The 27,629-nt window shown below is 42.5% G+C and overlaps 3 protein-coding genes across 3 annotated transcripts in view; 1 reads left to right on the top strand and 2 right to left on the bottom strand.

Moving 5' to 3' along the window:
* The first annotated feature begins 357 nt into the window (after positions 1–357).
* On the top strand, positions 358–13,798 carry pkp1a (plakophilin 1a). The gene is made up of 15 exons (XM_080497213.1): positions 358–650; positions 2,372–2,484; positions 5,433–5,618; positions 5,735–5,967; positions 6,056–6,197; positions 6,410–6,617; positions 7,185–7,353; positions 7,463–7,580; positions 8,950–9,117; positions 9,213–9,389; positions 9,472–9,625; positions 10,619–10,799; positions 10,905–10,989; positions 11,475–11,573; positions 11,831–13,798. The coding sequence occupies exons 1-14, from the start codon at positions 467–469 to the stop codon at positions 11,547–11,549; spliced, it is 2,193 nt and encodes a 730-aa protein (XP_080353339.1). The 5' UTR covers positions 358–466; the 3' UTR covers positions 11,550–11,573; positions 11,831–13,798.
* Positions 13,799–15,275: 1,477 nt separating this feature from the next.
* Positions 15,276–18,498, bottom strand: tnnt2a (troponin T type 2a (cardiac)). Its single transcript, XM_080496404.1, has 10 exons — positions 18,447–18,498; positions 18,080–18,104; positions 17,452–17,515; positions 17,240–17,356; positions 17,085–17,162; positions 16,896–17,006; positions 16,694–16,803; positions 16,481–16,571; positions 16,343–16,383; positions 15,276–15,394 (listed from the first exon to the last, which is right to left on the bottom strand). The coding sequence occupies exons 3-10, from the start codon at positions 17,503–17,505 to the stop codon at positions 15,361–15,363; spliced, it is 636 nt and encodes a 211-aa protein (XP_080352530.1). The 5' UTR covers positions 17,506–17,515; positions 18,080–18,104; positions 18,447–18,498; the 3' UTR covers positions 15,276–15,360.
* A 4,924-nt stretch (positions 18,499–23,422) lies between these two features.
* Positions 23,423–27,629, bottom strand: part of lad1 (ladinin) — a gene marked incomplete at both ends in the record, with an annotated part of 6,247 nt that continues 2,040 nt past the window's right edge. The window contains 10 exons of the mRNA XM_080496950.1: positions 23,423–23,500; positions 23,812–23,901; positions 23,983–24,102; positions 24,175–24,241; positions 24,363–24,406; positions 24,482–24,524; positions 24,632–24,675; positions 24,762–24,854; positions 25,707–25,857; positions 26,538–26,611. Coding sequence (XP_080353076.1) covers positions 23,423–23,500; positions 23,812–23,901; positions 23,983–24,102; positions 24,175–24,241; positions 24,363–24,406; positions 24,482–24,524; positions 24,632–24,675; positions 24,762–24,854; positions 25,707–25,857; positions 26,538–26,611 — 804 coding nt within the window. The remainder of the gene's footprint in view (positions 23,501–23,811; positions 23,902–23,982; positions 24,103–24,174; positions 24,242–24,362; positions 24,407–24,481; positions 24,525–24,631; positions 24,676–24,761; positions 24,855–25,706; positions 25,858–26,537; positions 26,612–27,629) is intronic.

The following is a 27,629-nucleotide window of genomic DNA, read 5'->3' as shown; positions in this document are numbered from 1 at the left end:
CTGGCTTTTTAATCGGATATAATCCAGGAGAGATTTTTAATAACTGATTTTTCCTGAACTATTAGCTATTAACTGGTGTACAGGAAACGTTCAGATGTCAGTGACAAGAGGATGAGACTCTCACTTGCTTGTTTTGAGAGAAACCTTTTGCTTGGCGCATCCAGCTGCTGCGCGCAGTGGATTTGCGCCGCTGGATGCGCGCGGCCTCCTCCTCTTGGCTCTGCACCTCCTCCTGGCTCCTCCTTATACACTCCACACCTTCGTGTGAGCTCTCCGGTCCTGAACGGGGCGCGGTCCAGAAGGTGGAGTCTACCGCCGGAGCTCCTGAGAACATTTCGCTCCATATCTGCATAGTTTGTCACGCGGCCGTCGCAGGTTGTTGGTGCGCTTCTGCTCTTGGGGAGAGAGAAAAAAAACTGCTTCAATTGACCCGTTACTGCAGGAGAGGGGTACCAAGTCGGGGAAGATGATGCCTCCGGAGCCGCTGAGATCAGCGACGACCGCCGGGTGCGTGGAGGACACGTCGCTCGCGCTGCCGAACGACAACAAGCTGCGCTCGGGACAGCAGCGCGTGCTGGATCAGGTTCACACCATAAAGAGGAGCAAGTCCAAACAGGGCAGGAACGGCTCGAAGTCACCCTCACCTTCAAGTATGGAAACGGCCTCGCGCCACAAAACACGACTTTTGCACTTTGCTCACTCTCTGTGCGCATTTTCTTTTTTGGTTAAAGATGCGTCACAGCACTTCGCCGGGAGACAGAACTGAATATGTGGCGCACTTTAACGTGGCTTATAAATAAAAACCCACACGATTTGACGTGATTATTACTTGGATGTAAGTAGCGGTGAACATTTTATAAGCCTGTTCAAGTTTAGTCGTGAGAGAAAAATAAAAAAGACTGCGTGCGCGTAAAAGAGCGAGCGGCAGGTGCGCGCCTTGCAGGAGGAGGTGTGCTGGCTGATCTGACAGCTCAACAATAGACTGTTTTCCTCACTCTTAGAACCAAGTAAAACTGGTAAAAAAAAAAAAAAGTGTCTTCTGTTCACACCAGCTTCGAAAAGTGCTTTGTCACGTTGATGTGTTAGATTTTTCCCCAACACGGATTTCCTCGGAATTTTGGCCTTGAGGCTTTCAAAACGACATTTTCAGTTATTTAGGTATTTGGCCTCATTGCAGGAGGCCTGACACACATTCACGAAGATTGGAAGACAATACACATCTAACGGAGGTTTTCACGTTTTGTGTGTAAACGTGGTGAAAGAAAAGACACGAGTGGTGTCTGCATACCTTTCTGACAGTGATGAGAAATATATGATGCATAATGATAAGCTATTGCACAAACGTAAAATACGCCCATAGTGCATAGAAACTAATTGATGTTTCAACATAAACAAAGTTAATTGCCTTTGGAAGTAGCTTTGTAAATAGTTTAAAGGCAGAAACATTGATTTTCTGTGTTATTTTTTCCTTTTATATTTTTTAAGTGATTTTTATTGGACCCGAACCAGATGTGTCCTGCACATCAAGGGTTGGTGACTCAGGTCACAAACAAAAGGCCATTAAGGTCACGTTACTTGGCTGCTGCCAAACTGCGTCAGTAGTTTTGCCTTGGTGTTTACAGAGGCTTTGGGCTCTTGGTTTTTTAATATTTTTGGGGATGACGAGCTTGTTCGTTGTGCTTAGAGAAGCCTTAGGAGCTAAAGACTTCTGCTTATTAAAAAAAAGAAAGAAAAGAAAGGAACAACAAGAGACATGTAGGTCTGCGGAGGGGAGGGAATCCAGATCAGTCCAGATCAACTCCTGTGCCAGTTTCTCAGGGCGACCCTGAGGAACTGGCACTTTGTTTCTGGACAGACATGCTGACTGCTACAATCCTTTGTATTGAGGCGGCAGCTGCACCTTCAGCAGCAGATTTCTGGAAAACGAAGCACCTAAAATTGAGACAAGCTGCTCGAGAGTAAATAGACCTGTTTCTAAGAGACAGAAATGTTGCCTCAGTTCAACTTCATGCCGTTCAATTTGGTTGGACTTCTTCATTCTTTCCAGGGCTGGAACTGTTGCACAGTGTCGGCACAACACAGCCTGAGCGCCATGAATCCTCATGTAACATGAAGAGGCCAGACAATGCGTGCTTTGGCAGGGTGTTATCTATACTTTCAATCCATTCAATCACAGGCAGACATGCACATCACTTCTACAACCTGATTCTAAAAATAGCTGCAGATCACTATTGACATTTTTATTAATTATCTGCAAAGACATCAGGTTTATTATTCAATTTTAGTTTTTAAAGATGCTTTTCGTGATCTCTGTGTTGTTTCCATGCTAAAGTTGTACGTTTTTTTTCTCTCTCCTGCCTTGTCTTAACAGCTCTGGCTCCACACACTTTATCAGCGTACACCGAGTTTGGATCGTTCAAGTTTTCTCCGGCCACGTCAAACGGTTACTTCAGCCGCAGCACATCCTCGGCCTACAGCAAATCGGTAATCATTCCCTTCACGTTCCTCCTTCTTTTCAGGCAAGCAGACACCAGCGCATGTAACAAAGAAAATGTGTTCTGAGCATGTGTTTGCAACCTTTATGACCAAAACAGTCGTTTTCTGTCCCATTCTGCAAAAAAATAGAATATAACTGGAGTCGTGAAAACATGTTTAACCTCTAACATGAGGATAAATAGCTTATACATTTTCATGTATGGTTTTAATATAAGTACAAAAACTGCATGTTACATTGCATTTATGCAGTTTCAATGACAATTCTTGTCATTTTAGGGTTTTTTTTTCAGGAGTTTTTCACATTTCTTGTGGTTTTAGTTATTTATCCCTTAAGAGCTTCGAGTCCTTTTGAAAATGACTCTGATGTGTAAATAAGAAAAAAAATAGGATAGCATTTTTATTCACATACAATTTTGAGAAAGCTTCAGGGAGCCAAGTTCTGAAGAGTCACATGCGGGTTGCAGAATAGAATAGTACATATTGCACTGTACTGCTTTCCTAATCTTGATATTGAATGTACATATTAAATAATATTTAAAGAGCGTGTAAAACACTGGAGCATGTTGCGAATTTAAACGTGTATAAACGCTGACTTGTTGCCCTCATGGTGATAAGAACCAACCGAAAATGATTACAATTCAGGTTAATGTCCAAAGAAGTGTAGTTTCGTATATATATACATATATGTATATACAATATTTATGTGTGTGTGTGTGTGTGGTTGTGTATGTGCCTGCAGGCCTGAAAAACTGCGAGACACAAACATGATGGTCACACACTCCCAAATCTTTAAGACGTAAAATATCTCTCAGACACGCCACAATCCCCTCCAAGCCGACAATTATTGTTTTGAAACTCCGCAGCGAGGCGGTCATAGTGCTTCTGTAAGTTCGTGCCAAAAGGGCGTAACAGTTTTCGTCACGGCTCATTTAAGAAATTGTTCTGGGAAAGGTTATCGATGCAGGTGAAACCCTGTTGAGTCACATGGTTTCCATCTCTTTATGTTCGAGTTTTAATTATATTCAGGATAGTATTTGAGCACATTTTCTACAGATGCATTTTTGTTGCAATGTTGACATGACTATCATAGAACTCTGAACATGTTTCTTCACGTCCGTCGTGTCAAGTTGAAAAGCCTTTGGAATGTGAGATTAAAAAAATATATATTTTTGTAATCCCACCTAATCTGAGAAGGGATGCTGTCCTCATTAGTGTGTCTCGGTGGCTGTTTATTTGTGATTGTTTGTTCCGGCCTGTCCCGATGTGACCCGGTGACGGCGAGCCGAGGCATGTCGAGGGAGTGTGATGACGCGCAGCTCACCGACATCATTTCATGAAATAAGTCTCTGTCGCAGTGTTTCTCCGAAGTTTCACAAGAACAATTAGTTCATACTCGGAGCCAGTTACTTCAAATTGCATCGGTTATGTTGCACATATAAACTGCACTATGTGCAAAATGGGGATTATTAATTCAGAAAAAAAGTATTTTGGGGTTTTCTGAACAAATAAAGAAAGACAAGTTAACAAGCAATCAGTCCCAATAAAGAGACCTACATAATAAGAGGTACATAATAAACGTAAAGTACAATAATGGATGTAACGTTTTTACGGTTATTTTTCAAATCTTTGAAATGCCTCACTTTTCCAAGTGTGTCATCCGAGTTCTTCAGTGTCAAACATCCTCGAGCAGTTGAATACCCAAAAACAAAAAAAAAAGGTCCACAAAGTGCCTGAGGCGCTGTCGCTGCTTATCACACACACCGATGACAGATCAGTCTCCAAAGTGTTACTGTTAAATAACACAGATGACATATTGACGGTAACTCGGGCAACCGGCCCAGTTGAAACAATACAGTCGGTAAATATAGAGGGGCTGGTGTGTGTGTGTGTGTGTGTGTGTGTGTGTGTGTGTGTGTGTGTGTGTGTGTGTGTGTGTGTGTGTGTGTGTGTGTGTGTGTGTGTGTGTGTGTGTGTGTGTGTGTGTGTGTGTGTGTGTGTGTGTGTGTGTGTGTGTGTGTGTGTGTGTGTGTGTGTGTGTGTGTGTGTGTGTGTGTGGTATGCACAGACATTAAATTCCTTTCCTCTCGTAATCATCTTGTTGTTCTGGAGAATTTCGAAGTAAGAGACAAGGATGACTAATTGGGGAAAAATTTGCCAGTCATGTATCAGTTTGAGGTTGTTGTTTTTTTTTCTCTTCCTCTTCGTGGGAGAGACTAAAAAAGTTTTACATGAAAACATGCAAAGCCAAAATGATCCAAAGAATATATGGTTTCATGGAGAATGAAATTACAGAAAGATTGTGAAGCCATGTTTAATGATGCTTTGTGGGCAATTTGGATTTTACACACACACACACACACACACACACACACACACACACACACACACACACACACACACACACACACACACACACACACACACACACACACACACACACACACACAAAGCTCGACTGTGGAAAACTGCTCTGCTGCACCAGCAGTCCTGCATTGCGAGCAGCTTGGGTCTTCTGTCTTCTGTGACAAATATTAGGTTACCCTAGTTGTGTGTGTGTGTGTGTGTGTGTGTGTGTGTGTGTGTTATTTCTTTTTTTTTTGGTGGATTCTGCTGCTTCAGTATAAACCAACAAAGGCTGTTGGAAAGGCATGCAGGCTTTGAGTCAGGTCAGATTTCTCCACCTTGAATTACAGGGATGCCTTTGAAAGCTCCTCTTGTGGAAAGTGGGTCACCCCCCCCCCCCCCCCCCCCCCCCCCCCTACAAACAGACATTGAAAGCTTTTACGATTGAGTGTTTTCTGATCCATGAACATTATTTTTTTCTTCTTCTTCCACCTTTCATCCAGCTGAAGTTGTGTCACGTCAGACGACCAACAGGAGAGGTTAATGTGCAATAAGTTCCCCTCCCCAGGTGATACGAGTGATTTTCTCTTCAGGCAAACAGTCAGAAGAGTCGTACTTTGTCCCTTAAGACCACGGGAGGAAGACATTTCAGCACTTCAGGCGCATGGGAACAACAAATCAACACCAGGTCCCAGGGTGCCAATGGGCTGAAATCCAGCCGCAGTGACCCTTCACTGGCTCCTCCTCTCACTCCGGCGCTGGCCTCTGGAGCCATTATGGTAATACACTTGTGTTTTGCACCTTCTGGTGTTTTGTACAATTCATCTTGTTATTTCAAAGTGCCGATTTCAACTTGCATTCTTTTTTTTTGTGTGTGTGTTTTTTTTTTTTTTAGAGATCACAACGGAAGACGGTCCAGAGCAAAAACACCTTTCAGAGTGTCAACAGACAAAGCACCTACTCCATGACTGATGGCAGTATGCAGCAGACCATCAGCCAGACACGCATGCGGCCGGTCTCCACTCTGTCTAACAACGAGGGCAAGATGGGTGCCCTGTTTCCCTCGACTTTGTCCAACGAGGGGAAGATGGGTACCATCAAAACCTCCAAAATAGAGCAAAAATCCGCGTAAGCTGCCTCACTGCCTCACTTTTGGTTACAATTCGTAGGTTTTTAACACAGCTTCTCATTCCACTTCTGTGTTTTCATCCTTCAGGGTGAACGCCTCGGCAGGCATGTTGGATATGACTCTGAAGGAGGCGGTAGATTATCTGTCCAGCTCGGAGGAGAACTACCAGCAGCGTGGCGCCACGTTCATCCAGCACTCCACCTACAACGACGACAGCACCAAACCTCAGGTCTGCGCCGCGTTTTCCCCAGCGCCATTAGCTTATCTCACATCTGAGCGACGACCTTTGCGTAACCTGCCCCGGGGGAGAAAGGAGGAGAGTTCTTCTGTCACCACTTTGGGCTGCCGCCTTTCTTCTCAAGCGTATATGTATTTGTCAGTTTGCCCGCCACGCCTTTAAGTCGCATGCCTTCTGCGCCGTTTCCCCTCCCAACACTGCAGGTTTTACAGCTGGATGGTATTCCCGCTCTGGTGACCCTGCTGCGGAGCCCCAACGCGGGCGTGAGCCAGGCGGCCGCCGGGGCTCTCAGAAACCTGGTCTTCAAGGACCAGAGCAACAAGCTGGAGGTCCAGCACTGCGGCGGCATCGCCAAGGCCCTGCAGCTGCTGAAGGAGACCGACTCCACTGAGACCCAGAAGCAAATCACTGGTGGGACTTACTGAATTATATATATATATATATATATATATATATTTTTTTTTTTATTTAATTAAATTTAATAATTTTTTTTTTCATATTAATTTAATTTAGTCTAAAAACATGCGTTTGAGGTTGATAATCACTCCAAAATTGCCTGTAATTGACAATGTTTGTGGCGTATTCTGTATAAACGACGAATGGCAGTTTGGTGGAACATAAACACTCACTTATCAGAGGCATCACGTAGTGAAAAAGTTGATTTTGTAGATTTAATCCCCAATAAAGTGGACTTGATCCAGCCACATTGGAGTGGAATTGAGTGGAAAAGAAAACCTTTTTTTTTCTTTTTTTAATTTGTATAATTTCATGTTATAAAAGATTCCTTATTATTCATTGAGATTTACCAAATCGACATGATTTTTGTCTCGTAGAGTCATAGATTTGCTTATAAAATAGATAACAGCATTAAAGTCACAGCATAGCCGCGAGACATGAATACATGAAGACGAGTGTAATGGAAAATGCACTGCGGTCTTTTTCACCGCTGGGAATGTTTGTGTTTGGTAACGTCTGCAGGCCTCCTGTGGAATCTGTCCTCCGCCGACGAGCTGAAGGAGGAGCTCATCGCCACGGCGCTGCCGGCTCTGACCGAGAACGTGGTGGTTCCCTTCACCTGCTGGTCGGACAGCGCCGCCAACAACCACATCGACCCGCAGGTCTTCTACTGCGCCACAGGGTGTCTGAGGTGGGCTGAGGTCAGACCGGCCCTCTGCTCTTGCATTCACAGGGGCTTGGTTCATGTCGGATGGATAGAACGTATTTCGGATTTTGTAATTTCGGTTGTGTGCCTGCAGGAATCTGAGCAGCGGCCAGCGGAGTGAGCGGCAGGCGATGAGAAGCTGTCCCGACCTCATCGACTCCCTCATGAGTTACGTCCAGTCCTGCGTGGCCGAGGAAAACCCCGACGACAAGGTATCTTTGAAATCTGTCATGCGTTGGTAAATAGATCCTCGAACGTCTCTGAAACAGACTCGAGAGAGAATTCAATTGATTTTCACTTATAGTACTAATCGATCACATGCAACTTTACGATAAATTGTAATTGAAAGCAATAAACTGCAGAAGAATTAGATGTGAATCTTGAGTCATTATAACTGTATTTCTGGTGATAAAAAAAGGGGAGAGACATTTATACGTTTTCTGTCATAATGATTTCAGAATAAGATTCAGAAATAGTTTTACCTCTTCCCAAATATTGCACTCATATCAATAACTCATAGAGTCTGATGCTTTTATATAGAAAAGCAAAGAGTAGGAGGAAACACAGTGCAAGTCAAGCACTAAATATTGGTAATATTGGCACACGAATCAATAAATTAATCATTAAAAAGAAGAGATATCGCCCCTCAGTCAGGAAAGACTTTCTCATAAAGCAGTGTGACACCTAAACAAATAAATCGTCTGGTTGACGGTATTACAGAGAACTTGTTAGACCGGACGGGAATGTGATCGCTTGTACCGTTTGACTTTCAGTTGATGGTGTTTCCAGGAGGAGCTTAGAAGTGAATCTGCCGATTCTTTAGATGTTCATTCTCTTTTCTATGACTCTGAACTTAAATTCAACTTAATCATGAATCGGATTTATTAATTTAATGTGTCTTTGCCTGACTTGTGTATAATTTACTCTCCTAATATAAACAGATTGCTGATATTCCCGTTCATTCATTTATTGTCATTCTGGACAAAAAGGCCTTTCAGAGCTTATTGATAGGAACCGAAAGCTGCGGCCATCATAAACAAAGATCGCTTATCTGTTCATAATATCATCTCTTGTTTATGTGGTTAATCGCGTCTTTGGTATGTTTTCAAAGTCGTCTTCCAGCGTTTCGTCCTGCTTTGTTGGGCTTGACATGCAGTTTATTTTAGTTTGCTCATCATTCCTGTTAGACATGTCCTTCGTGTGCGTCTGCACTCCAATACATGCATGCATATTGACAGGCCTCCACATGTCCACTTCAAAATCCTTGTGGGTGTGGATGAGCCTAATTTTAAGTATTTACAAGGGCGATGTTTACTTAAACATAATTTAATGAACTTGCAGGCAGGTTTGTGGCACATGGTGGTAAATAACGATATATCTTTTAGAGTTTAGCTGAGAATTACCTGATGCATGCCGGCAATGCAGTTTCTAACCTCATAGCAGTGAGTAAGAAGTGTTTCTCCTCGTCTTCCTGCTCCGAAGTGGTTTTGCAGTTTTTACTGATGTACGATCCGCGACCGCAATAAAAGAGTAACAAAGACATTATAGTAGTTTGTGAACCTCTCCTCTCTTGTCTTCCAGTCTGTAGAGAACTGTGCCTGCATCCTTCATAACCTGACCTTCCAGCTCGAAGACGAGTCTCCTCTCAGCTTCAGCGACGTCAACCCACAAAAAGACGCTCCGGCTGGAAACGCTAAGAACTCCACCGTCGGGTGTTTCAGCCCCAAAAGCAGCAAGGCTCAAAAGGAGGTGGGAGGAGAAGAAGAAGAAGAAGAAGAAAAGAAAAACAAAAAAGGCTTCTCCCACGGGTTTGAGTGCAAATCCTCATTGTGCTGTCTTTGCAGTTCTCCTACGACGTCACTCGAGCGATGCCAAAGATCGGCGCGCCGTCGGGGGCCAAGTGGTTGTGCCACCCGAAAGCGATGGAGACGTACCTGTCCCTGCTGGGCTCCTCGCAGAAAGACGCCACGCTGGAGGCCTGCTGTGGCGCCCTGCAGAACCTCACCGCCAGCAAGGGCCTGGTACGCGCGCGCAGATTCAAATGAACGTTTGGGATTCGCTACTGTGGAACCTGCCTCTGGATTTGCTCCCATTGTGTTTCAGGGCTCCAGTGCAGTGAGCCAGATCCTGGTTCAGAAGTTTAAAGCCCCTATTCAGATGGCCTCCTTGTTAAAGTCATCCAACCCGACCCTGCGGAAAACGGCCATCTCCCTGCTGGGGAACATTTCCCGGACCAACGGTCTGCAGAAAGCCATATGTAAGAAGATTCACCTTCTGTGCAGTTAAATGCTAAATGTTATGACACTGGTGGTCAGTGATTTTACACTTTAACTGTTTGTGATTAGTCATACTAGAAACTGCCGGGATGCAGCACATCGAACTACAGTCACAGTAATAAACGCAGCTCGTCTGTCTCATAAGAACACTCTATACTGCAAAACACAACTGTATAGTTGAGTTACCATCAGCCTGTAGTTTGTAGAAATTCACAGTTCAAATAAAGAGAATAAGAACAAGCTGGTTTCCATTCAAACTGTAACACGCCACAGGTTTCAGTAGTTTGCATCGCCAGCATTGTGGAATAAAAGTCACTTGGTTTGGTGTTAAAATGCTAAATCACAGCAGTGTGGACGATGTTGGTGTTTTTTTCTGGTGACGTCTTGACCTTCACTGTACAGGGGACCCGGGTTTGAATCCCGTTAAGTTTCAATGAGCTGCTGGCAGTGTTTCAGATATTAATACTTAAATATGATATGTAAGTACTGTTTACTAATTGTATTTCACTTTTAAAGTTCTTGTAACCTGTCAAATATGACTTAAAGCCAGTGTTTTACGACCTCGCGGAGCATCTGTCAGACTGATTCACATGAAGGATCATAAGAAAATATCTGGAGAAACGCGTTAACAATGCTATTAATTTGAATTAAATATGTGGGGAGTAGGTAAATATTTAAATCACACATGATTTAGATATGACATACATACAATAACTCTAAATTCAATATTATCTTGAATGTGAATTCATAAATATTAAGAAAGATATATCCTTTAAATTTAAATGCACTTTTTTATTGTAATGCCAGGTTAGTCATGTGATCTTTCTTTCCTTTGCGTACGCAGTGGGATTAAGTATATCCACTGTTGTTAATCTCCCGATAACCGACAAGTGACATAGAAAAGTTTGTCTTGTCTGCTTCTAAAGGGAAAACTAATGTTTCCCATATTGAACTGAGTCACCGTTTGTTTTCAGCGAAGCAGATCATGCCCGAGCTCACGAGCCTGCTCACCTCCGGCCCCGGGAAAATGTCGGATACGACTGTAGCTATGGCGTGTAGCACAGTACGCAGACTGATGGCGGCCGACCCCGAAGTCAGCAAGAAGGTCGTCAACAAAGACCTGATTTATTCGCTGGTCGACCTCAGCGAGAACAAGTGAGTTTTTTTTTAATTCACCCGACTTCCGTGGCAGTGATGACCTTCAGTGGACTTTAATTGACTTTCAAACTTGTTTTTTTTTTTTTTCCCCTACCCTTTAAGATCTTTTCCGAAAGCCAGCAACGGAGCTTTGACGCTGCTCCACAGCTTATGGAATGACAAGAATGTGCAAGGCATTATAAAGAAGGTAAATCGATTCTCTCTGGGGATGTTTAGCGGTGGGAGGGCTCCACTGAACAGGGTGGGTGTTTTTATTAAGGCTCCTGAAGCCACTTTCCCTTCACCTCTGCCACACCCAAGGCAGGAGTGTGTACAGACACAATTGCACAGGAATCCGGGCTGACCGGTTTGAACGCTCACTTTCTATTACGGGAGGAGTCGTACAGTGAAGAAGAGATGAAGATCTGAGAAAGTATGAAATATCCTCAAACTCTGAGGTCGCTTTCGTTTGCTCGTTGAAGCAGATGAAGCTTCGCTTCTGGGATTCTGTTTCCTGTTGAGAAAACTTTTAAGTCACATTGTAAAACTGGGGATTCCAACCCTTGCCTTAACGCCGCCGCCATTAGTTGCCGGAGGCTCCTCCGCGCATTTGCTCGGTGCCGTTGGTCAAAAGGGCGTGTTTGTGTGAAACACCCTTTAACTGACTCCCTGTCCAACTTTTCGATTCTGCAGCTCCAGATCGACAAGTCCGTCTTTGTCAACGAGGCCTCGATGGCAGCGAACCAGGCAATGCAAGTCATCGACTGAGTGGGACGGGCGAGCGACCCAGAGGTACGAACTGCTTCTGGAAAGGCTGTAGTCGCCATTGATGGAGGTTTGAATGCTTGAAGTGAGCCATGAGTATGGAAATCATTAAAGTTTCTCCTCTCTCTCTCTCTCTCTCTCTCTCTCTCTCTCTCTCTCTCTCTCTCTCTCTCTCTCTCTCTCTCTCTCGGCTGTCTTCTTCTTCTTCTTCTTCTTCTTCTTCTTCTTCTTCTTCTTCTTCTTTCTTCTTCTACTTCTTCGTGTGCTCGTGTCTGTGCTTGCAGATGGAAACCAGCATGTCGAGACACTGCGCCAGACACACCCGCGCCACAGTGACTAGAATTACACTCCGAAATTAAGAGCCCATCAATTATGACTCACTTATACGTTGTAAAGACTATAAAAAAAAAACAGCTTTCAATTTCCTGAATAATCCTGCGGTGTACGTATTTAAACTGGAAATGTCTCTGTTAATGTAAATAAGTAGGCGAGTGTGTTTGTTGTCGGTGAAGTGTGTGTGTGTGTGTGTGTGTGTGTGTGTGTGTGTGTGTGTGTGTGTGTGTGTGTGTGTGTGGGTGTGTTCATATGGCCCTGATATGCCAGGCAGAGCGGATAGACGGCGTTTCCTGCAGTAAAATGTTACTTGCACTGATTATTCTGTGTCCTGAATGCCGTCACTGTCTCGTGTGTCCGACCACAGTACGAACGGCAAAAGGTAAAACATCTGCAGTGGCCTGAAGAACCGATCGACTCACATTCAGAGAGAAATCTATAAAAGTGTAAAAAAAAAACAAAATAAATGGAGCTGTGATGTTGTTATGTGACGGAAACAGAAATGAATGAAATGAGATTGTCTTTTAAACTGAAATATGAGTTCCCCCCCCCCCCCCCCCTTGATTTGTTGAAGTTGAAGATGAATTTTTTTTTTAATGCTGAATGTGACAAATGTATGTTAAAGTTTGATTAAAAAACAAAAAAAAAAGGAGGAAGCAAACAATCGGTGTGGAAAATCAACAGGGAAGGGCTGCGTGTATGATGTGTGATGCACTTATGTTTTGAACAGGATGCGACTCAAACTAACTTAAAGAATAGCTTAGCGCTTTTGGGGGAATCTGCTCATTTGCTTGTCTTCTTTACATCGAGCCCTCGGCTCCCGGCCGGAGTCGGTTAGTGTTGCACAAACGGTGGATTGATCTTTAAACAATTCTTTTAAAAATGTAAAAAAAAAACAAAAAAAAAAACCCATGCATCTCAAGGTAGCTTCACTTTATCATCACTGCATCATATCCTGTATGTTTACAAGAGTTCTGCAAACAATAAAAAAAAAAAAGAGACAATTATTGGTCTTTAGACTTTATTTTAACTGGACGGCTGTAAAAAAGAAATATCTCTATTCTCATGTAGCTCGTGATGATAGCAGATAAGCATGAACCCAATATTCAGTATTAAACTATTATTTTAATGCTTTGTTAGAAAGTTGCATATTGACGTTTGCAGATTTTTTTTTTTTTTTTTTTTTACACGTTACCAGTTGTTTTTGCTGTTTTCCTTTTGTGCTATAATTGTCATTCCCCCTAAGTAACTGAGTAAATTCACTGCAGTTATGTGAAGAAATACTGGATGCAGTTTGTGTTCGATGGCTTAGATCAGATTGAACCAGAGTGATAAAGTTGCCAGTTTTTTTTTCTGACACGTCTGACGGATTGTGATCCATGTGTGCACATTCAGATGTTGTTGTTGTTTTTAAATGTTTTTAAATTTAACTCGTACATCTTACACTCATGTGCTTGTGAAGCCTTATCTCTGTTTTCTGCTCTTATGGAAGTCAAGAAACTACATTTGTATTTAACGATCATCCGACTTGTCATTTTCTTTTTTTGAAGATCGAACGATAAAAATCACTCCGCCTCTCAGCTGATGGAAACGTTTCCCACGGCCCCCCAAAGTACAAGGCAGCTGACCGTTTTCATGCTCCAAGACAAGTGATGCTCAGATCATTTTGCTTTGGGGAGGAATTGATGTCAGTATTGCTTTGAATGTCAAATCTAAGTGGTGCATAATCAAAAAGCTTTCTGTGTTTCCTTGATCTGTACATAGAAAAAAACAAAACAAAACCCAAAGCAAATACATTGATAACTCTGTAAGTGGTGGTCCGTCTCTTACCAGCCAGTCTAAAGTAATCCAGTAACCGGCTGACAAACACTAAAAATGTGCATTTTTGATGTTTGCACAATAAAAGCCAAGTTGGGTGATACAAATGTCTGTGTTCATTTTTATTTGTTGAACTAATCAAGTCTTTGTTGTTTTATGATGGGATTATGTGTGGAAGTCTAAAACACAACGAGAAATAAATGCACAGAAAAGCAAGCGTTAGTGCCATTAAGAAAATATATATTTAATTCCTGTTGAGTTGGGGTTTTTCATTTCAGTTTAGTTAAGATTTAACTTTTGATGAATGTGTTTCTTTTGTCATTTCATCTTTTGGCTGCAGTCGACTGGATGGGCCAGTTCAGCATGCCACAACACGGTTCTTCACCAACTGAATAAAACGCGAGTCTTTAATGTATTTGCTTTTAAACCTTCAATGATTCAGAGGACTCGGTGACGGCTCTCTTTGTGTACAACCGTTAAGAATGAAAAAAAACAAACCCCACTTCAAATACCTTTCACTGCTCGTCTCTCAAACAGCTGGGCATTGAAAAACAAAATTCAAATCCTCCATTTGATTCCACAAGTAACTAAAACTAAAAACAGTTTTTTGTATCAACAAGTCTGTAATTTACACGAAGATCAAATGAAAGAATAACTTTCATTAGTTAGTTTGGTGAGAATTATTTTTCAATCTCTTTTGCTCACAATGTTCAGATTTAATGTCACTTGGTGTGCGTTTGAGGCTATCTGTGTGCGCTTGAGGGTGTCTGTGTGTGTTTGAGGCTATCTGTGTGCGTTTGAGGGTGTCTGTGTGCGTTTGAGGGTTTCTGTGTGCGTTTGAGGGTGTCTGTGTGCGTTTGAGGCTGTCTGTGTGCATTTGAGGGTTTCTGTGTCTGAGGCCTTGTCTGTGTTTGAGGCTATCTGTACATTTGAGGCTCTCTGTGTGCCTTTCAGGGTGTCTGTGCAACTGCGGGGTGTCGGTGTGTGTGTTCGAGAGTCCCTGAGTATTTGAAAGTATCTGTGTGTGTTGGGAGAGGCGGAGGCCACGTGAAGCTGCAGGGTGTCTGTGTGTTTGGAGGTTCTCTCTGCAGACATATCTGTGTAAGTGTGTTGGGAGAGGCGGCGTTAAAGTGGGACTGCAGGATGTCTGTGTATGTTTGGAGGTGACCGTGGGCACATCTGTGTGTGTTGGAAGAGGCGGCGGCCGGGTGGAGCTGCAGGGTGTCTGTCTGGGCGTTGGCGTCGTGTCAGCAGCAGTCGTGTCACAGCCTGTCTCTCGCCACATGGATTGCTCTCTCTCTCCCTCTCTCTCTCTCTCTCTCTGCTTCAGGCGTTCGGCATTCAGGTCTCGAATACCATTCTACTTACTATGTACTATTTTCTTCATTAAACAAACACATGAACCGTATGAAAAAGCAGAAAGTTAGTGTTTGAACTGACACTGGTTTTATTTACACCCATAATCTGTCATCATAATCCCAGAAGACTGGGGGGGGGGGGGACAAAGACAACAGAATGTGATCGAGTTGGAAAGCTGGGTATAAGTGCTTGTGAATGAGCTGGAACGTTGGAAATTGGTGGGACTTGGGTGCGGCAGGAAAGACCCGGCTTGGTTCCGGCTGATCGCTCTGGGGGAGAGAGGTATTTACACTGCTCACTGTATCTATTTCCTCAAGCCCCTCTTGCTCCTCTTGGATCTGTGACGAACAGAAAACACAAGGTCAAAGATCACAACTTGTTTGTCGACAAAAGGAAAAGAGTGGACGTTTGAGGCGGAATCCCCTCCGACCAATGCCAAAGCCTCTGCGACTCTCCTGCAGTGTCTAAACATTCAGGTGGATGTACACAGGTCATAACGTTCTGAAGATTTGTGCAACGTCAGTCAAACCGCCGAGAGACTCTGCACCCGATGGATTCATCAAAGAGCATTGCGAAACCTTAAAAAAAACAAAAACACTGGATCCTGACACAGTAATGATCAGGTAGTTTCTCTCAATCCATCACTTGTCCTATACAGTCGAGGTCTTACAGTTTGTGTTTGGCAGGTGTGACCTACTTGCAACAGTCAGCCCTGCAGCGCAAAGCAACGCTGTCAGAACACGTGAGAGAGTAAGGTGAGGAGGAAAAGGAGCTGAAGATCCTATAGAGAATGCAATTGAGTCGACTCAACGTTTCAGTAAATGGGTCCATTGTTTCAGGTGGTGACGTTACTGAGAAATGTGTGTTTGGAGGAGTTAACACATCAGATCAGTCAGAAAAAGGATTCTTTTTCATATCATTGTGTTGCAGTTAATGTAAAACCTGAAAATAAAGGTTTGGTCTTTTAAATCATGTAATCTGATGTAATACAAGGAGCATTTCAAAGTGGAAATTAAAAGAAATACTGGTTTTGACTCATATGTCAACAATTCTGATGAAAGTACTTTAACAAGCCTGGAGCAGAGAGTTGAGTCACTTTACGGGAAAGTTTGTGTTTGACTTATACAGCAACAATATTTAGTCAGGCTCTGTTTCAACAACTGCAACTAATTTTTTTTTCTTTTTTTTAATTACCCTGTTTATAATCCCATGAATCTGGTTCCATACGAATTGAACCATACATTTGGGAGGAGAACAAAATGAATTGATTCGGGTTTCATCCTCACGTTTTCTGATGATCGCTCACGCGGTTTCTCAGTACATTAATCTGTAAAAAGAAAGAAAAGAGCACATGTGATGGTGACTGAGGGCCCGTTAATGTCTCATGTGTCCTACCGTGTGTTTTCCTAATGCTGAACACACACCTCATATTTCTGGCTGGCGAACTGGTACTGCAGTTCAAACTTCTCCGCCTCGAGCTCGTACATCCACTCCCACAGCTCCTTCGCTTTCTCTCTGTGTGACACACACACACACGCACACACACACACACACACAAACGCATCATTCTCATGATGACCTACATTATTTTTCATGTGCTCCAGAGGAAAAAACCCCCAACATATTTCTACACATACTTCAGTTTGTCCTGACTCAAGTTTCCGACGTCCAGACACTTGCGTCTTTCACTCAGGATCTTCTTCTTCTTCTCTCTCTCCGTCTGTCGTTTACCGCTGCGCTTCTCCGTCTGCCGGAGAGTGAAAAGTTCCAGCGGTCTGCGAGCAGTTTCTCCATGTTTTTATCACGTTCATTTTCCTGGGCGATCCTCCACTTGCTCACCAACTTTTGCATGTAGCCTCCAAAGTGGAGGCTGGTCAGGGTTTTCTTCTTCTTCGCATCCTCATCCGCCCTCTTCTTCGCCTCCTCCTCCTCTTTGCGGGTTCTCTCCTCCTGGAGAAGACAAGCGGTGGTCAGCAATGAGATTTACGTATGTGCATGTGGATTGAATTGAAGGCCGAGAGACTCTACCTCAAGGCGTTTTTGACGCTCTTTCTCTCGCTCACTGTGGATTCGGTGCTGCTCCGCTCGCTCAGACCGGCGCTTCTCCTGAACGACAGGCGACACACTTTTCCTTTATTCAATTGTTTTGTGTGTTTGGACTCACATTGCTGCGGTCTGCTTACAATTCTTTCTTTGAGCTGAATGATATCCTCTTCTTCCTTCTTCCTGCTCTCAAAGTGAACCTCTATCAGAGTCTGAAGCTCCATCAGGTCCTTCTCCATCCTCTTGCGGTGTATGTCCTGCAGAGACAGGGCCACGGCGAGTCGTCAAGCTTCGAATACTCACAAGTGAGTTTTTGTAACTTTAATTCGATGTGACACAATGTGTCACTTACATCAAAATCCACTTTTTCTCCATCTGGGATCTTAGGCGGGATGAGGTTTGGCATCACAAAAGGTCTGAAGAAAGAAAGAAAAGTCTGTAAAAAAATTATTTTTTTATTATCAATTGTGCGTTTTGTGAATGCACAGAGGGAACTTGTATCTGTATTAATCAGACCTTTCTGATTGGAAACGGAGGTCTGGTTTTGCTTCGAGGTAACAGCGTCCATCCTCTTAATCTCACATGGATCAGTTGCATCACTTCAGTTTCGTTGGTAAGATTATGACAGAGCGGGACGGTTTATTATTTATTTATTTTTCGCTGATTGTTTCAAATGGCAACACACAATGCCTTTATGGGCGGAGGCCGCGTCTTGGCTTCAAAAACCAAACAAACGAGATTTACATTGCAAATGAGCAGGAGTTTCCATGTTAAACTTTTCTGATGGTATTTTCTGCCCCTTATCGACGAGTTCCTGTACTGACATGAGAATGATCATGACATTTAAGAACAAAAGGAAATAATTATTAGAATTATTATTATTATTTTTTTTATTTAGAGGAGCTGTTTAGACAAAAGCTAGATAAATAAATAAATAAATATTAAAAAAAAATGTGTGCTCATCGACGGGCGTCACTCACTTAAATTTTGGTTTGGACTCTTCTCCTGTGTAGAAAGAAATAAAAATAGAATGAGAGCGATGAGCCAGACCACACACACACACACACACACACACACACACACACACACACACACACACACACACACACACACACACACACACACACACACACACACACACACACACACACACACACACACACACACACACACACACACACACACACACACACCAAATTATGTCAGAATGCAGCCGCAGCATGCCATGACTGAGTTGCACCGAATTGCTCATAACAAATTCAGACTGTGCCAGAAAGTACATCTGCACCTCGCTCTGGAATGACCGAACTCCTCCAAGAACAACACATTTCAAAAGAACAGCGTTACCTTCTCCCTCCTCTGCTTCTCCTTCTCCATCTGAAAACAAAAGAAAATTCTGGTGAAAGTCTGAGACTGCATGTGTGAAATGAGTTGGCCTCGGCTATGAAGCAGAATGTTCCAGCAGTGCCGATAAAGCCGACCCCTTGACAAAAAGAGGAAGGCTAAAGTGGGGGGCAGATAAAAGCTGTTTGCTTATCGGCGTTGTGAGAGTGTGAAGTGAAACGCTGGACTTGTGTCACATATCATCAATACAGAGCAGTGAAAGAATCTGCGTGACAGGGAGTCTGTTCTGATCCACGTGTCTGACTGACACCCAGCAGGGGGGCTGCACACACCTTGTGAATACAGAGGTCCAGACCATTGAGTTTATTGACTTGAAAAGTGAAATCGCAGGTGCAACAGAGGCACATTTCTCACACTGTGATGGTCTCGTTGTTTTAAACGTACTTTCTACTCTCCACAGTAACCATACAGACAAGTTGACCCAAATTCTAATGTCGTCGCCAACCTGTTTAAAAAAAATACACGAGTTGAAAAGCTCGGATTACTAATAAATCAATAGCAAAAATGCAGAATAGCTGATATTATTTGCTGATTTAGAGCCTTTTAAAAGAGTTGGCAGAGATAATGAAATATATCATTAATGGCATCTTGAAGAGGCTCAGACAAACATCAGGGAAGTCATCAAGAAAACCAATCACTATATATAGTCCCACTTGTTCAGCTCATCGGTTTATTATAAGTCGTCGGCTTGGTTCAGTGTGTACTCATGTGCAGTGTGTTTATGGAAATATAATCATGTCAATGATAACCGTTTAAAGCTCTGCTCCAGTGTGAGTGTGAGACTCCAGCCAGCAGCTGGCAGGTGTGTCACGGGGCGTTTTCCCATCGGAAGGCATCAGTTAAGCAAAAAGATGACACTGAGTGTGACTAACGTCCCTTCCATTTAATACTAGGCAAAAAGAGAGAGACGCCTCAGTGGTGAATTTTGACTAATGAATGAAGCCGCGGGGGCCGGGAGTGCCGGGAGGGCCGGGGATTAACTCCAGCCAGCTGCTCTTGTCTGGTGTGACTAAGAAAAACTGTGAGTGTCTGCAGACTGCAGCCACATTCCACAGTGAAATGTGGCAGAGATAAGGGTTGACGTTCCCGTCTGTCTCTAACTATTTTGTTAAGGCAGTGAAAACATTCATCATCGTCACTGTGTTTGTCAGCCCGGCCCAGAGCGCTGAGCCCGGGTGCCGCTGAGTAAATTACCCACAAGCTCGCCGACAAACAAGAGGAAAGCACCTGACGGTGTTTCCACTCCAAACACAGCTCACCTTCGCCGTCGTTGGCCTCCTCCTCCTCCTCCTCCTCCTCGGCAGCAGGCCCGTCCTCCTCCTGCACGGCCTCTGGTACAAAACAGTGACATATCTGTGAGAAATCGTCACTGTCACTGGGTGTGATGTTGACTCAGACGCTTATTTGAGCAGTCACTCTCTTCTGTCAACAGCCTGCTAACCCTAACCCAGAAGGTCAAAGTGAAACAAAGGAGAGAATCCATCCAACAAGACTGAATCCACATTTCCTTTAAATCTGCTGTAAATGTTTTAATCCACGCTGTGCATTGTTGATAGTATCGTCAATCGCGTTTCACTGACGCTGTGATCAAAAAAGCTCATTAGAAGTGAGACCAGAGCAACAAGCTGGAGTTATTCCAGAATGAGCGAGCCACTCTGGAATTTGAAGGTTAAAGCTCAAAAGCTGGTGAAACAGAAAGTTTTGATGGCGCCAGAGTTTCTCCATGTGGACTCGAGGTCTTCAAAACAAAAAAAGAGATAACAAACTCCGAAAAGTGAAACTGCACAAGGGAATGCACGGTTTGATCAGTGTCTGTGAAATTCAAGAACACAAGATAAGAGGATTGCAAACATATTTTCTTAAATACTTATAATGTGTTTCCTAAAATAAAAACTTCACAGACAGCAAAAAGACGACCATGTGTCAGACGTTCTTTTAAAATGTCTACAGAGGACGAAAAAGCAATGTACATCATAAATTATTCTTTGAATTTCTAACTTATTGTCAATATGTTTTACTGAACTGTGGGTGATTTATTTGCATGAAAACAGATCACTTTGATTTATTCCTTACATTTCTACTCAATTTTTTCACATAATCTTTGTTTGGTTTTAAGAATTCTACTTTTGAGTGAATCAAAATATATGGGAATGCTATAAAAAAAAAATTTGGGAAGGCAAAAAGTGCAGTAAAAGTTTTATTCATTGCAAACATAAATATATTCTGTCTTTAATTTTTTTTCTGTTCACCATTCTTTTCCTAATTGAATTGTATTTAATTTAATTTAGTTTAATTTTTTTTAAATTTTGTTTAATTCAATTCAATTCCATTTAACCAGAATTCTGCATCAGTAATTTAATTTATTAAAAGAATCATATTGTTGAACTATATTGTTATACGCTTGGATTTAATCATTTTACTGTCATTGCAGCTTGATCGCAACAGACTTTCAGAGTACAAAAAAAATTTTTTTTTGGTGTAATCTGAGCAAAAACAGCCAGCTTGGCGTGAAAATAAAGAAACATTTTCATCCCAAAGCTCCAGCAGTACCGTCCTCTGCCTCCTCCTCCTCCTCCTCCTCCTCCTCCTCCTCCTCCTCCTCCACCTCCTCTACTCCCTGGTCTCCTGCTGAGCAAAGCACAGGTTAGCACAGCCAGCAGCTTAGAAAGAAAATGAGCCCAGGTTATTAGAATGCCTTCATCAATCACAATCAGCGGTTGCTATGGTGATTGAAGTGATTGACATGTTTCAGTGCCGAGCCAAAACTTCATTAAAATGTCAGTGGGTTCGCTGCACATACCTTCAGCAGCCCCCTCCTCTGACACAGCCCCGAGAAAAAGAAATCAGACAGTGATCAATGGTGGTTCAATCGATCAACCCTCAGACATCAATTTTAAATAATCCAACAGGGTGATTGATTATATATTTTTTTCCATTACTTTTCCAACAAACCCAAATCTGGTTGGCTCAACAGTTATGTGTGAATTTCAGATTTTGATCACGAGAGAGCTGGTTTTAAGAATGTCATGAAATTCGTGGTGGAGCAGGTGACATTATTAAGCTCTTCTGGAAGCGACGCAATGAGATCCAATCATTCAGCCTGATGAGAGTCCTTACCTTCCACCTCCCTGCGAAAAACAAACACAATGTGTAAGTTAGTGGCGGGTAGAAGAAAGACAAGAACGCGGTCATATGCCATCAGGTTATAACAACACAATTACTGTGTGGAGTGTACACATCCAACCAGTACACGTGAACAGTTGACAACTGAGATTGATGTGCCCAAAACAAGTCCAACAAGAGTGCATTTGAAATATATAAGACATGATTCAACGTACTCTTCGTACTCTTCAACCACTTCCTCTGTGTCTGACATGGTGGGGCACGTTCAAGGTTCACCTGGAGCAAATAGATCCTCTTTCATTCACCGTCGTCGTCAGCATAAAGTCACGCCAATGTCAAAAACATGCAGCAATACAATACGGTGGAACTCACCCGGTGGTCAGATGGAGGGACGGAGAGCGGAAAGCCGAGTCGTCACGTCCACGGGCGAGGGATGTGAGGTGAGTGTCGGGGAGCGGAGGGACACACTGCGATGAGGAGGGGGAAGCTTCAGGACCCCCTGGTGGGTTTATTAATAACTTCTTAGATAGCGTGTGCTCTGCATTATCACCATTCCCAAAGAAGGCCTCAGTGTGCAGGAGAGAGCACACACACACACACACACACACACACACACACACACACACACACACACACACACACACACACACACACACACACCCTTGTCAGGCACCTTGTCGCTGGAAAAAACACAGACATGCTGCTCTTATCTACTTCTATTTAAATCCTCAAAATGTTTATGTATTTAACCCTTTGCGAAGCATTAGTGGCTATTAGAATGCTGCAGTACAATGAAAGTCACCGTGAAACACACTAATGTGGCCTTTGTACGAAATCAAATATGGTGAAGCGCATCATACCCACAGGGTTCACCTTTTAAAGCTAAAAAAAAAAATTGACATTTGATTTATTTTTCAACAGATCTTTGTAAAAGCTGCGGGCTATTGTGAACTTTCGTAATACTATAGAATGTAATTAAATAAAAAAAAAAAAAGACTTAAACTTGTGTTGTAAATTGGAAAACTTCCACTGGTTTTACGACTACGCCGCTTCCTTTGCTGTTTTATTACACTATCAGCAAGTTAGTGAGGACAAAATTGTTAGATTACAGAGAGGTTTACATCATTGTTACATTATTTAATCATATTATATGATTGTCATCAATGTGCAATCAAAGAATACAGGAGGAATAAAATCCGATAAAGTTTTAAGAGCAGACAGAAACATCGGTGTTATTTGTAGTAGTAAAATACTTTATTTTAACAGAATTGATAAAACACTCAATTACAACTCCGCCATTAACTTTACAGCAGTTAGATAAGCTTGGCTATCATGAAGACTTCAGACCTGTTGAAAGTGCTTTACAAAATTACATAAAAGACAGTTTGTGGGAAATTTTTCTACAAACATCTTTCAGCTTATTTATTTGGATTTTCACATATAGAATATTTGCAAGAAGCTTTTTGTAGACTTGAAAAATGAAGGCAAATATTCACGATAGCAGTTTTCCAAAGCTTTTCTCCTTTTCGGTTCCATAAAGCAACTCAGTTTCTTCACTTTCTGCATTTTAAATCAAAGGGGGGGAAAAAAAAACAATAATCTTGAATAAAAATAAAAAATTGAAAAGAAAATCAGTCAAGATATTCATCTCACATCTCATCCGGATTATAAATCCTGCAAAAAAAGACAAAAAATATTACTTTAGTAGACATTTCTTTCACAGTTTAATCAGTTAAGTTTGCATCGACATTATTCTTACCTGTTTATGATAAAAATAATTTTTTTCCTCTCCACTTTTAAAGTTGTCCAGAGCTGGTTTCTCCTCTGTTCTCAAACAGGCTCCTCTTACTACTGATGCTCACGTGTCTTAAATCCTGCAGATGCAACATGACAACATTAGTATGTTGTGTTTCCACGAGGTGAAGGAAGAGATGCATAGTCTGTGTACATCAAAAGTGTTAATAAAAGTGTTTTTGTTTTTTTTTAGGGTTGAAAAACAATTCTGATTACTAAAGTAAGCAATTAAAAGCCTTTAAAGACAAAGCAACCAGTTATATTCCATTGAATGGATCCAGATGAGCAGCTGATGGAGAACTGCTGCCCCCTGTCTTCCACAGTCCTCACTTCTTACACTTTTACCAGGTATGCGGGCGAGAGATGAAATCAAACGAGAGGGTGAACTCACAGCAGGACTGTGAGAAGAGCCGGTCTGTTTGGCCTTGTTGAGCCAACGGTCGACGTGTCCCGACACTCCCGATGAGAAGCCTTTGAATTCCTTCATGAAAACATCTCAATCAGCGACACTTAAAGAAAACAAACAAAAAAAGTAAAGAGACAAACTCCCTGGTGGACGTACCGGCCTGGTGCCGCCCTCCGTCGGTGGCTCCTTCTCAAACAGGCCTCTCTTCCTCGACACCTCCTCCATCAGGAACAGGGTCCTCCTGGACACGTCCGGGGATTTCATCACTTCCGACTTCTGTGGACGTCGAGAGAAACCCGTCAGCGAAAGGGAGCTTTACGGTCGTCACGGAAACTTCTTGCACTCAACCTGTGCAGCCTGAGCTAGTCTCTCCATCTTCTCCTGAATGGATTTGGACGAGGTCCTCTGCTTCGAGCTGGAAACACAGAATGCACGCATGCATCTGATTCAACGGTGAATATCAACTCATTATAAATATAAATGCCACATTTAGAAGTAAAATGTCCATCGCCGTCAAAATATGTCAACGAACTCACTTTCTCTGGAAAGGTGAGGTTTTGTCTTTGTCCTCTTGTTGCTCCTAATGTGAAGGAGAAGAAAGTCAGCGTTACGCATTGATACGTGAGGAGGGCGGAGGTGGAGACAGTGGTCTTACTGTGGTGGGTTCGAACGTCTTGGAGGCGATTCTCACACTGGAACTAGAGCAGAAAAAAGTCCCCCAGTTACCAATCTGAGGAAAACTAGTAAAAAAAAAAAGAAAACAAAAAAAACAGGAAAAGACTAGAAGAAGTTTCTTTTACTTTACCTCCGCCGCAACGGTGAACTGTCCTCCTCTTTCTTTTTCATCATCTGGGGAAGATCATGCAAACATGAGTGTGTGTGTGTGTGTGTGTGTGTGTGTGTGTGTGTGTGTGTGTGTGTGTGTGTGTCTTTACCCTGAATGACACAGTCCTGGGGCTCTGTTTGATGAAGGCAGGTTTTGGAGACTGGTCCAGGTCACTGTTGGTTGGAGATCCATTCACAGACGTCTGCAAGCAAATAATTGTGAACACACATTATTTGTTTAATTCAATATTAACAGAAAAACCTTACACAGAGTTAAAAATGACAAATAAGAACTTTTATACTTATCCTGTTAGCAATCTTTTTTTTATTTTGCATGAAAGTTAAATTTGAGACAAACAGTAAATAAGACAAATCATGCTGCAGCACAAAAGCCATACAATGTAGTTTGTGACAATGGACAGAGAATCTCATGCTGGACATGCTTGAAAAAAAAAATCAAAGGGGCAGCTTTAGTTTATTATTCATGTCACGATTAATGTGACTTGTGTTATTTTTACATTAACTCTGGCTCACGTTTCGGGCCCCTTGAATTCTCCTCCCCATGTCTGATTGCTGCTTCCTGCCCTGATGTCATTCACCTGTACCGGAGAGTGTGATTGTCTGCACCTGCTGGCGGCGGTGTGTATATAGGGCTTGAGTTCTGTCTGTGTTTCTTTGTTGCCATGTTTACACTTTCCAGCATCACTTTCTAATCTTGCAAACTTTTTTTTAATCTTTATTTATTTTTCTTGTTGGGGATAAACATAAGCTTATTTTCTACCTTTCTGCCTAATTAAATAATAATAATAATTTAAATATTTTACTGCCATCTTTTTACTGCTTGTGCCAAACTGAAATCAAACATGACAGCATGTGGCTCCTAAAACCTTTTCACACTGACGTGTTTGTTTTGAGGCCTGAGCTCAACCAGTGACTGTAATTGTTTCTCTTCAACACTAGATGATGCTGTCTCCTCTATTAAATACACCCGCTGTGGTCTCAGGTCGCTTTGCAGTCAAACTGTGAATGTAGAAGATGTGATCTCGGACCCTTACCTCCAGTTCTCCGTTCAGGACGGGGCTTCGAGCTCCGGGACCCGACGGGCTCTGGCAAAGTGAGGGTCTGAGGTCCCGAGGCGACTGGGGGCTCATGGGAGGAGAGGAGACGCTCACTGTGGGACTCTTGTCGAGCGAGAAGGAGACGGAGCTGCAGCGCGAGAAACGACAGCGAAATCATTTGAAGACGCAAAAGGAACAGTCGGGAATCTGTTGGAATATTGTGTTTCCATAAACTGGATCTGCTCTTTGGGAAATATTCAAGTCAAAATGATACAAGCATCATAAAACTCACAAAATCCACTGAAATCTGAGAATAAATCAACTCTGTTTCCTGTTTTGTCAAATGCAATCCAGGATGTTGAGTGAAAGAAGCCAGAGTGGTATTTTTTTTTTTCATTTAAGCCATAAGATAAAAACGAAATAGATGTTTCTGTTCTGACATTTCCCTTTGTCACGTGCGAATTCCCGACAGGTTGATGATTGATTGATGACTGAATGCATGTATGTAAATGTATACATGGGGGAATTACAAATGAATTGCCCCTTGTGGGACGAATGAAAGAGTCTGAAAGCCATACCATTAAAATCTTATTTTAGTCCAAAGACAAACTGACAAGAAGGCTCTGTCATCTGAGCCGAGAATTCTTCAGCTATTTAGTTTGTCTTTGTTTTAAATAGAGGCTTAAAAGTATTAACACATCTTGAAATGGGAATTCACGATGCACATTTCTCTGACTACAACTCCTGTTGTTTCAGTTTGTCTGGCACCAGTTTTAACTGTTAAAACTACAATAACAAAAAGAGATGGGAACATTTTAAAGTTTCAACCTGACAAACTTGCGGGCCTGGCGGGACGGCGGTTTGGGTTCGGCCTCTTTGCCCGACGTCGCTCCGTTTTCCTGCTGACAAAGACACAGAGAGAGACGATCAGCCACTGGAGACACACCCCGCGTTGCACAACACCGTGTGGTCACGGCCTTGGTCTGTCCAGACGCTGGATTAAAACTGTCTGCAGGTGTCATAAAAGATTACAACAATAAGCACTCCGTATCAACGTTTGATGATTTGGATAATTTACAGGAAGTACAGAAGTCCAGTTATAAAAGATAAACATTAATTTACTCATGTTGTGTCTTAACGCCGGGACACATTTTCTACAGTCTTGAATAAAAAAATCGCAGTACGGATAACGTTAAATGCGCCATGGATAAAGGTTTTTGGGCTGATTTTGTGTTGCTGTAGAGTCTAGTAAATGATTGACAGAAGTCCCCCACTGAGAGGAACAGCGGTTAACCTGCAGGCTGCCGCCGCTGGTCGATCTGGATCATGACTCTGTGAGGCTGTAATGGCTTTCAGTGAGGGACGCCATGAGGGCAGGGATGTCCGGGTCAGTCAGTGTGTCAGTCCATAATTCTGACCCGAATCGCTTTATTGACATGTATTTTTCACATTAATGAATCAAAGTGTTTGAATGTTCTACAACATTGTGTCAAATCCCTGATCGACTGGAAACAGTCTAGTTATAAATACCGTTTGTTTCCCGATGCATCAGTATGATCCGTATAAGAGTTTGGTGTTGGATTAAATCTATTAATTCTATTTTCTTTTTGTTCTTTTTTTTTTTTGTATGGAACAGTACTTTAATTTAGTTTGACCCTGCTGGTGATTACGGCACACACTGATAATACTTCCTGACCGCAGCACTTGATAATGTCATATTATATTTTTCTTCAACGTGCAAATATACAAACCGGAGCAGATGAAGCTTTGGGTTCTCCCCTGTGACCTTTCCTGACTCAGTTAGAAACCAGTGTCTCATAAAATCTGCTGCATTATTCTGCACATAACTGAGTTCAAGTACAATGTAGAGTTTTAGCTTGTCGTGTAAAATCAAATGACGTGTATTTTGGTGCCGTGTTT

The sequence above is a fragment of the Blennius ocellaris genome (assembly GCF_963422515.1).
Source record: "Blennius ocellaris genome assembly, chromosome: 5".
NCBI classification, from domain to species: Eukaryota; Metazoa; Chordata; class Actinopteri; order Blenniiformes; family Blenniidae; genus Blennius; species Blennius ocellaris.
Note: the sequence above shows the minus strand (reverse complement) of the source record. Positions and strands in the feature narration are given on the sequence as shown.